Raw genomic sequence first — 11848 nt, 5'->3', positions numbered from 1 at the left:
ATATGGCATACTTTGTATTGCTTTGTAGGATAGGTACTGTTACTGTTGTGTAGAGTTACTGAAATAAATTGTTTCTATCAGTTATTTAGGAAATAACTGACCTGATGTAGGTTGATGATGAATACTGGTTATCAGATCCGCATGTTATTAATAGCCTACAATGACGATAGAATCTCTGATCTATAAGCTATATTACTGTAAATTGTGATCAAAATCTGTTCAGTACTTTTTGGATGAAAGCGTAACAAACATCCATCCATGCATACAAACAAATACAAGAAAGAGGAGTAATATGGAAAAAAAGCAGACGAAGCCGCCGGAAACAGTTAGCTGTATTATTGGCAACACGTAATTTTAGTAGATATAGTGCAATAATAACGATCTACCACATGAGTGGGTTTTAGTAGCATTATGAAACTAATTCTCACTTGAATCATTACCTATATAACTTCATAATCTGTTATTGTATCACCGTAGTTGGTTATATACGGTAATTGAAAATATTTAATTACGATTATATAGTAATAATGAAATAAAGCACTTATATAGACAACTTTAGGTACAGTTTTCTTGTACATACCTTCTCGGCGCAGTTGTAACAATTATATAGCCATTTACTATACATATAACGTGTGTGGCCTGCTTAATGTTCTCCTACCCACTAATTTATTATCTACTTAATGTTTCACACTCTTCACCATCTCTGTTTTACTTGTACGTGTGACATATGAGTTTTGTATAGATTGATAAGATAATTATAATCTATAGCAAATATCACTTAGTCTAGACATTTAAGATTTTACGCTAAGGTTTCTTACGTGACAGATTCCAAATAAGAAAGATTTATATATATATGTATATATATAGGTACTACCCACCGTAAATAAAGACATTGAGTTCATTACAAGCAGAGTAGCGGAATTTGCTTCTAGTTTCAAATATCAGTATGACTACAAATGTTTATAATACGATAACTTAATCACAATAAGCCGTTAAGTATGTCATATGGTTTTAAAACGGAAGCCTTATAAAAATAATTTAATAAGCCCGTCATTATTTTATTTTCTGCGTTGAAATATAAAGATATAACATATTTACTCACTGTCGAAGACATTATACAGTTGGATGATATTATTATCTTTATTTAGTTAATTCAAAACATTATTTGTAGAGCGTTTTTATGACAACAATTATGTATCTACTATTTCAACTCTAAAAATATACTGAATTCTACATTTTGTATTTATCAATTCAAGGTCAAGATTGGTGAATATATAATTATTTATACTATGATGATTTAGTTTGAAATATCTATTAATATATAAACATAACGAATTAATTAATTATATTAATATAATAATAATATTATTATATACCTATAATATACCTAATATTAATATAATAATATACCTATTTTTTTAAACGTGATATTTAAGAACAGGAAGTTTATTTAAGAGTATAAATTTTCTGTATATAATAAATAAATATACTATTTTTACTGAAGAGATTTTATACGAAGGTATTTGCTTAGGTTTTCCTCAGTTTTCCCTATTCCAGCCATCCAGCGGCTTGTTTTATAAATAATTTAAAAGGGAAGTTATATGATATCTTTCTCCTCTGAGAAGCCAATGTATAAATGAGTATAACAGTCGTTTTGTCATAACTATGATATAGTTTCTGCAGTTCATGTTGGTTCTTATACGTTATGGTGCCATTTGCCATGAGGTGAGTCGTCAGCTTGATTAGCAATCCAGTAATTTCAAAATTTAAAAATATAACAAATCCGATTATCCATTAGACCCCATACTAGGCGAACCTGTATCGTGGGAGTTCACAAAACAATTGGCAGCTGTTTTAAACTATTACAGATTAGTGAGTAGAGTAGAATCACAAGAGTATGGAATAGGCCCACACAAATAATGACATTTTAATATGATTTGTTTTCAAAAAACATTCGAGTTCAAATCTATGCCCTATGGTAGGTCCATGTAAAAAAAGATGACATAACAAAAAAATACTGAACATCTTTTCTAATAGTAGTTACACTAAACGATAAATAGGTAGTAGGTAATGTTAGAGAAGGTGAAGGTGGCGAAATAGGTTTTCAGTACTGCTGCATCAAATAAAGACTATTTTAATTGTGATATTGCGGACTTATACCATATACTATAAATTATGTCAATGAAATCGTCAAATTAACAATAATATTAATCAGTAAAATTCAGACAGCGTCCTCTAGACCCAAGTTAAGCTAGCGAAAGCTTGTATTATGGGTACTAGACAACAGATTAAAATACATAAATTTTTTTCGTAAATACATACATATTATACATGTGTGTTAAGATCGTAAATAAGACGGTATAATAAACCGCTATACCACCGAAACCGTCAGTAATGAATTGAAGAAATTGTTGTGTAACTCACAAATATACATTAGAATTGAGACACCTACCTAACTGATAAAAATGTTTTAACCGAAGTCTGTGACTAAAGAGGTTACAATGTCTAATAATACCTGTCCTGGTTTATTATATCAGTATTGTCCTAACAAAGGATTCATTACAGATTATTTTGATGTGATTTACTCACACATTGCATAACGCCATAACAAGCTTACTAGACTCAACAAGGTATCTAGTGGCATATGACCCTGGCAAATAAAAATCATAAAGACTTATGACATCTAAAAATTAACAATGTGTTTTCGGCCCAAAGTCAGAGGTGATAGCGACGAAAGTTACACAAACCGTTTATGGTTATAATTTTGTTGTACGGGTTGGTTTGTGTTTGAGTCGGCACTTTTGATGTCGGATCAAAGGGTGCCGCTGCGTGTCGAGTGTCCCTCGCCCACCTGACCGATGTTTGTGCACACGCATCACGACTGTGATACATGGCGACATGAGCCCGCGATGTCAATGTTATGGGATATTATATTATGGATTGTGAATATTATTTTCTGACCGCATATGACAATGGATTGTTTATATTTCATATTGGCGACAACTACACAAAACATGTTATAAATATCCTCTTGTTTTCTATTTAGGTGTCATATTTCTTGTATTATTTGTAATATTAGATACGAATAGGTAAATTAATAAACTCTAATAAAATAATAACATGATATTCAGGTGTTTAATTTGTGAACTATAATGCACCGCCTACCACAATCTCTGTTTGTCCTATTGTTGACTGGTACAGAATGCCGTATGGTGACAAATCCGCCATATGTGCATTTATATAGTAGGTATTTACATTATTAAAGTCTAATAAATAAGTAATATTAGGTAAATATTTGTCTAAATATTGTAAAAAAATAATGAAAATAGTTTTCAGATAAAATATATATAAAGGAAGTAACTGCCTTTAAAAATATTAATTTTTATATACCTAAGCAAAAAATTATAAGCCTATTAAGGCTTATAATTTTTTGCTTAGGTATATGTTAGATATGTAATACCGCCAAACTTTGGCAGATCATATTTGCCTCCAGTGGCTGTTTAAAGGATAAGTATTATATAATATCATCAGTTCTATACCAGGTAACTTTACCAGGAATAAACGTCGATGGTTCTAAGGGACAAAGCTGTCGATTTGTTGGGGTTGTAATTACATTGTTAGCATTTGGTGGGGCCAATATTAGTAAAATCTCTCTCTGACCAAGCGTTTAGATAGGTATCTATAACCTGTGTAAAACAGTTGACCGTCTGTCTATTTATTTTAGTCCACTAAACAAATAATAACGCTTAGTCTATTCCATCTGCGCCAGATGTAATACGCAGATTTCTTTTACAGTTTGTTCGGTTGGAGAATAAAATTTAGTTTAGATAATTTAATATTCTTAACCTAATAAACAATGCCAGATTACAATATAGTATATAACTACAGCAGACCCGGCCACGCGTTGCTGTGGCTAAGGTTAAATAATATTGGGACTATAAATTGTGATGTAAGCTATCCTATCTTTCAAGTTGGAGCAAATTGCACACAATGTGCAAATCAAATTTGCAATCGGTTCTTTAGTTTAAGAGTTCATCGCGGACAAACAATTTTTATATACTTATAAAGATTTGATTTTGTTTATAGAATTTTAAGAGAAATAGAAAACCAGGTGTTTCTTAACTATTCAAGAAAAATGGACGGAAAATAAAGTTTTCTTTGTATAATTTATGGTTTTAATATCGTCTTAAATTATTTGTGGAATAGGAACATCTATTTAAAAATTATTTTCTTATAATCCAAGCACGTAGGCGTTAGGTATAGTTAGAGTATTTCTTTATTGAATCTCAATACTTCACTGTATAATTATGTAATAATATATTCGATTATACTTGCCAAAATATTAGTTTTCTATAGTATTTGCTATAATAAAAAAAGGAAACAGGAATTAATTAAAAAGGAAAAGGCTTATGACTTACAGACAATGATTTGTAAATTCTACAGTTAATTTATTAATTTCAATAGTTTACAATATTCAATACAATTTCAATATATTTTGTCATGTTGGTTGTGATGTTTATAGATAGGTATATATTCTATCATATAGGGGCATAATGCACTTTGTGATGGCGTTGGTATTTATGTTTATAGACAAGGATTTTTTTTTTATTGATGATAATGAAATGGTGCACCCGCCTGCGCTAACGGTTTACGCTGGCGGGGCACCAGTGGAAGATGATATTATGACCATGAGGTCAGGTCAGTTAGCCCATCGTGACATATTCACCAAGAATTTATCACGATGGTTTCCAGGGGGAACCGCGTGGAGGTCCACCTGACATGGTACATTGCTAGCAATAAGACCACATTACTAACAATCCCCTTTCCCCACGATATATAGACAAGGATTACTCTTACCTACCTATCACCTATCATATAGCCTTTAGCTTGTTATACCAGTGATATAAAAAGGTTTCTAAGTAGGTATAGGCATAAAGTATATGCATATCTAAAAAATTTTAAGTGGATCCTAATTAGTTAATTCTTTCCATTTTATCGCCATGAGAGATATCTATCATGCTAAGTGCATGCGATTAAAGATTATTTCAATTAAATTTACCTATTCAATCAGTTTGTTAAGATACTGCACTATTCATTTAATATATTGATACCCCAAATTTGTCAATAGGTACAACTTTAAAAGTAATAGGTATGTAGATTTCATAAGCCTGTTCAAAGAGTTTTTATTCCACTTTGGAATATAATATATAGTTTAAATAAATATTAGATAAATTGTTAATGAGGATGTATCTGTAAAAGAGATCTTTTCCACAGGAAGTGCAAATAGGACTTGTTGTGAAAAGACAAAAATAAAACAACTATTAAAAAATTAAACAAACAAAAGCATTAATGTCCAAAACAGTGCCTATATAAAACATATGTAAGTATATCTCAAGATTACAGGAATACATGTTACAATGAAATTCCTAATAGGTATGTCCTGAATACATTTTTCGCACAATTTATTACGTTGGCTGTAAGACAGTGCGTACTCTTACAACGTAGTCATTCTTTGCTTCGTGGATTTGATATTAAACATTTGACATGATTTAAAGACTTAATTCACCATTGTTTGAATTTCAAACTATAGTCGCCTTTATAATAGTCCAATAACGTTGACCTGAACACAATAAACTTTCTTTAATGAAATAAAGTAAAAAGTATGTATGTTTTTTATACTTATCTTAATCTATCTTTTCATTGACAGTAGCCATTAACAAAGTTAATATACCTATTGTAAAGGCTATGGTAATGTATTAAATAAAAATTTTAATGATTTGTAAGCTCAAATACTTACAAATCATTAAAATTTTTACGACAATTGCAAAGTAAAATAAATTGAGCAATTTAGGTCCATTGGATCGTTTGTTAATTATAGGTATACTTAAAACACATACTTAGGTCTACATTTTAGATGCTTACATTAACTTTCTTAAAAGCTATTCATTAATAGGTAGGTAGGTTAATAGGCAGCTATATGTATATCTAATTACTGAGGCATTTATTAGAAACTCGTGTGTACTAAACAAAGAGTAACTGTGCAATTAGTTAAATATCTAGCTCATATATTTTCATTACTCATTTAATTTCCATATCATTATGGATAGGTAGATATCTACTCATGTAAGTACAGTCTGCTTACTTGTAAACTTCGAATGGTTGAAAACATAGATATGAGGGATTTCTTCTTTAAAAATCGTAATAGTTATCCTTATGCATTAAGTTTTAGATAGTAAGTAGATATTATTACTTAGTATACAAAGACTTTATATGCTCTTTAAAAAAGAAGTGAAGTGAAATAGGCCTTGTTGTATATATTAATATAAAATACACCTCTGTCACTCAGAAATAAAGTAGATAACTGTCAAACTGAAATAAATTTCAAATTACGGCAATGATTCCGGTGTTAGGTTCTTCATAAAAATCCACTTTCTCTTCTTTTCTTATACTAGTACTACAGGTAGATTATAGATTCTCGATCTGAATTAATAGATTTGACATATCATAGAATTAACTTGCCTTAATGATTGATTAGAAAAAGTCAATAGGTCTTTTATGGAAATAGGTATAAAAATTTACAATAAGATACCAAAGGATATATCTATTGGAATTACTCTTAAATAAATTCAAAACATCTGTTAAATCATATTTACTGAGCAAAGCCTATTACTCACTAAACGATTACTTGAATGACGAGCGTGCATAGCAATAGTTGTTCATGCACGGGATTTTCATTTAATATTAGACATAGAGACCTATACATTGTAAATAAACTGGATTATAAAAAAAAAAAAATTCAATTTAGTTTCTTGTCAGTTCTTCTCAATTTGACCTACATACCAAACTGGACCTTGTCGTTTATAAGCGGCTAAAATGTTCTACATGAATAAATGAATTTTGAATTTGAATTTGGGTATGGACCAACTGAACTAACATACCCAGTCAACCTATTATCGTGCACTGGCCCTAATAGCATTACAAAAGTTTACCATTTTCTATATAAAAATATGAGGTTCAGAGTTATGATTGGTATTTACTATCTATTAGTAATCACACAAAACCCTCTTTATTAGTAATAAGTTGAAGTAGAGTCTTGGTTACTACCCCTAAGCAATTTACCGTAGGTATGGCTTTGTGATGATACAAAGTTCTACTCATTATCGTAGGTATAGGTAGGTACTATTCATTACACACTGGTCGGAGTGAATGAAGGAGAGTGAGAATTCGTTAGTGAGGTCTCTAAATATCTAACACAAGTTCTTATGAACGTTATGGTCACTTAGGATAAGCCAAGCTATACGTAGTGCCTTGCATTGTATAAAAAATCATTCTATCTTTACCTAATAGAAACAGTCAAATAATTCCAGTAACTTTGTAAAACATAGGTAGTAGAGCAGTCTCTACATACTGTATCTTACATATTTTCCTGTATATACTTTTCCTCTACACAAATAAATAATATTATGCAGTGCAGTTATAAGATAATAGCTGCACTACATAGGTAATAGGTATCCATAATATCTAAATAGGAACCATAATATAGGTAAATGACTTGATGGGAAATAACTAATAAATATTAAAACTTTCAACTTGGGTAAAGTAAAGTTTGTAAACAATGCACACATTACCTAACCTACCTACATAGTGGGTCTTCTCAATTTAACATATCTCATTATGGAACATGTCTATTCCAATTACGTAACGGCGATGATGTAATGACAAACAATTTAATCTAGAATGTGATTAGGTACTGTACTGAGTCAGCTTTCACTGTCGCTAAATAAAGCACAATAATAGAACTGCCATATGTAAGTAGATCTATCTAAGTAAGTCTTAATATAAATTAGTAGATATAGTAACGAAAACAAATTACCAAGAGCACAAAGCAATACCACGTAGAGTGCGCTGCACAAAGACTTGCCTACAAAACGTAATTACGAGAGCTATTCGCTCACCTAATAGCTTCACTAGGGGACGCTGTGTCACCAAAAATTTGCATCGCGTTACCCAACAAAACTCAATTTCGAAACGGCACAAACTTTACGATATTTGCTGAGGAACAGTTCCAAGAGCCTTTAATAGTCAGTTGAAAAGGAACTATGTCAAAGCAAATATTAGCATGGTTGTACGGATTTGCGATCATTGTCGATCGATTCTGAAGGCAGTGCCCAGTAAGCTCCGCCTCTCAAGAGGCGTGTGCTGCTGCTTCGGGAGCCGATACAGGCGCCACACGGAGCGGCTCTTTTGATCTCCTTCCCCCCCTCCGTAACGCAAGCGCAAACCCCGATAACAAACGCACACAAACTCATAACGCTCCGCGCGCTCTCGCCAGCCGGTTGTCAGTTGTGTCAAGAACCGGTTTGCCAGTGATACCAAAGTGCTGAGTACAGTGCCCGAGTGTTTAGTTTGAATGGATTGTTGTATTGAGGAAATGGAAGATAAGCCGTACAGTGTGGACAGTTCGGACGATATAAATATTGAGGAAGAGGAGGAACATATTGAGGAAAATCACAGTAAGTTATAATAATAAATACATTAAGAAATTGTAGAATCTTTAAGTTTAATATCGACTTCATGTTTATGTTTGTAAACAACCGACACTTAATAATTATTTGTTCTTTGAATAACTAAAGTAATATATAGATATATATTAGTTTTAAACAGTTTAAATAATAATAATAACTGAATTTTGAATAATTATAAAAACTAAACTGATTCAGAATATATTTTCTATGATAAATGTTTAAATGTTGCAGCCGTTGTTAGTAATAGTGAAATAAATGTTATAACTATCTATTAAGTAGATACCTAATTCAAATTCAATGTATTTACAATATAGTCTAAATTTAATTATTTTTCTTCACAGGCTACCCTCCAGATTTTCCAATCGAGGCTTTGGTGAAGCTTGAACGACCATCACCACCTTTGCCGACACCACCGCATACACCTACAGACGACACGCCTCCCGCCGTTGTCATTTCCCGACACCAACCAGCGTGGACGGCCCCACAACCCCAACCCTACCCTACTTACCCAAGACCTGTAATGCAGACACCGTATAATTACGAAAAAGTGCCAGTACCAAACTACGCACACCCAGCGATGACAGCCTACGTGCAAGCTCAAGTAGCCACATTACCACCCTCGACACCATACCACGCTATGTTGGTGAACCAGTGGATTCGCAATGCAGCATTATATCAACATTCATTGAGATACCCAGGAGTTATGTCACAGAGAATGCCCGGCAGAAACCCACCGCCCATGAGAGCCCCGGGAGTTCCTGGTACAAGGCCCAAGAAACAATTTATTTGCAAGTATTGCAATCGCCAATTTACAAAGTCTTATAATCTTCTGATCCATGAAAGAACACATACGGATGAAAGGCCATATTCCTGCGATATCTGTGGCAAGGCCTTTAGAAGACAAGATCATCTGAGAGATCATAGGTATGTACCATATTAATATCTAAACATTGTTCTTAGTTCTAAACGCTGAAGAAATAAGTAATGCAAATAACTTAAAATGATAATAAATTACTGTTCACCATTTACTTTAATTTAATGTTACCACTCTAATAACAACAACGTGATTTAGAATATGGTTTATCGAGACTTTGTTGACGATAAGAGATTAAGAAAAAAAATTTAAAGTGTAAACCTTTTTGTGAGGTCGCGAGGCGGCGGCCGCACGCGCTCTCCAACCGGTTCGATTCTTTACGATCACCATATCTGTCTTGCTCCGCCGGCGAACAAATTACATGTTATATTTCTTCGCTTTTACGAGACAAACCTTTTTTTCTTCTCACGTATCCAGTATATTATAATATTAACCTTAATGTAAAATTACTTCGATTTTCATTCCAACGTTATTATTTAACTTTACTGTATTAGAATGTAGATAAATAGATGTTTAAATAGTTATTTACATATAGCTCAGACAACAGACTGTTTCTCGTGTTTAAAAGTGAGTTTGTGTTTACGATTATTTTCTATCTTTTCCAGGTATATACATTCAAAGGAGAAGCCATTTAAATGTACTGAATGCGGCAAGGGATTTTGCCAATCGAGAACATTAGCCGTACACAAAATTCTACACATGGAAGAATCGCCCCATAAATGTCCAGTCTGTAACAAAAGTTTCAACCAAAGATCAAACTTAAAGACACATTTGCTAACACACAGTGATGTAAGCAAGCATCATTTAGATCATCTTGAAGGATGTCAAGAAGTTTCTTCAACGAGTCAAGTTACAGAAAACTCTTTATTAGATCTTTCACATAAACCTTCTCCGCCACCTGTTTCACAACAACACCAGCCTCTTATAAGCCCTCATCATTCACCCGTAGAAGCACCTAAGAGAAGCCTAGGATTTTCCATAGAAGACATTATGAAACGATAATTTTAAGTATTATATTGTGGTATGGGGAAACTAGTTTGAGCTAAAGAGGCTTAGCCAATTCATTAGCATGTAAATACGGACATAGGTATATTGTTAAAGTTTGACCTTATTATTCAAACCTATCTAATTTCTTCAGTCTAGTGGATTGGTAAACGTATTGTAGTCATTCATTTAATGTAATAGTATTTATAATTTGCCAAAGAAGTATCTCATCGACTGATTAGATTTTTAATTCTTTTCTACTTTCATTCTACTTATAGCTTTACGAATTAGTCTCAGTACTTGCTTCTTTTTCATTAACATTTCATTTTAGAAATTGAATATAATTTGTGCGATCGTTCATTTCATATTATAAAGACTGAAATTATTGTTTTAAGTATTGTTATGTTTTTCTAGAGATTTATTTATTGTGATAGTTTTATAATTAGGGCTAAGTTGTCGTTAACTAAAGTTACCGAAAAGTATTACCTTTGTTTTAAGCGAATTCGATCCAAATTCTGTGGCTATGACAACAATCAGATCATGTTCAAATTAATATACTTAGATGTACTTATTTAAATTTAAATAGCACAATAATTGATGTCGTTAATTGTAATATCTATGTACATATTTGTAAATATATTTATAAGTCATTATTCGCTATTAGGTCAAGAGGCTACTTATAAACTATCTTTATTGAAAATTACAAACCTAAATATCAAAATACTTGTTTTATTACCCAACAATAAATTAAAAAATGTATCAATCACAATATAGTATAGATACTTACATATTCATATTATAATTGAATTTAAATTATAGATTGAAATTAAAACCAGGATGTGGTGTAAATTACAATCTTTGGTCCTTTACCAGATATAAATTATTACGAGTATTAAGAAAAATAATTTATATTATTCGTGGGACAAGATTTACAGAAATCATTTATGTACCTATTTAATAAAGAAATTAAATTTTTAATATTAAAGTTTTCAAATTAAGAAAAACATCTAGAAACTAATCAATTAAACGAATATAAAGGCTTTATTTCTATTATTATTCATTCTATACAGTAGAATTAATTAATTAAACATTTTATGAATGCAGACTATAGTTATCTTATTAATAATATAGACGCGACAGGTTGTTAGGATGGATGGATGTACCTATGTTTGTCATTCCTTCACACAAAAATTAGTGAACGGATTTTGATTAAACTTTAATAGGTATATGTAACATATGCATCAGAATAAATAACGTATAGGCCATAAATTTTACGCGGGTGTAACCGATCACAGCTAGTTAACTATAAATTTCATCCAGATAAAACCGCGGGCAGAGTTTATTATAATTCAACTGCTATAAGTAAATTGAAATACATGCCAAAACTGAATTACTTTTATTCGGTAACATAGCTTTACAAATTAAATGTAATATCGCACGCTACACTAACAGTTACGTTGGCGTG

General features: G+C 31.7%; 1 protein-coding gene across 1 annotated transcript; it reads left to right on the top strand.

Annotated features, from left to right (window-relative positions):
- The first annotated feature begins 8324 nt into the window (after nt 1-8324).
- LOC131851374 (protein odd-skipped-like) lies at nt 8325-11051 on the top strand. The gene is made up of 3 exons (XM_059201867.1): nt 8325-8513; nt 8867-9449; nt 10005-11051. Exons 1-3 carry the CDS (start codon nt 8411-8413, stop codon nt 10399-10401), a joined length of 1083 nt encoding a protein of 360 aa, XP_059057850.1. The 5' UTR covers nt 8325-8410; the 3' UTR covers nt 10402-11051.
- The last annotated feature ends 797 nt before the right edge of the window (nt 11052-11848 follow it).

The sequence above is a fragment of the Achroia grisella genome, unplaced genomic scaffold (assembly GCF_030625045.1).
Source record: "Achroia grisella isolate CSIRO2021 unplaced genomic scaffold, CSIRO_AGI_Agris_v1 utg782, whole genome shotgun sequence".
NCBI lineage: Eukaryota > Metazoa > Arthropoda > Insecta > Lepidoptera > Pyralidae > Achroia > Achroia grisella.
Note: the sequence above shows the minus strand (reverse complement) of the source record. Positions and strands in the feature narration are given on the sequence as shown.

Coding starts and splice junctions, on each gene's coding strand:
- LOC131851374 (XM_059201867.1), top strand. CDS start 8,411: ATGGATTGTTGTATTGAGGAAATGGAAGATAAGCCGTACAGTGTGGAC. Junction 8,514..8,866: donor ACATATTGAGGAAAATCACA/GTAAGTTATAAT, acceptor TTTTCTTCACAG/GCTACCCTCCAGATTTTCCA. Junction 9,450..10,004: donor GATCATCTGAGAGATCATAG/GTATGTACCATA, acceptor TATCTTTTCCAG/GTATATACATTCAAAGGAGA.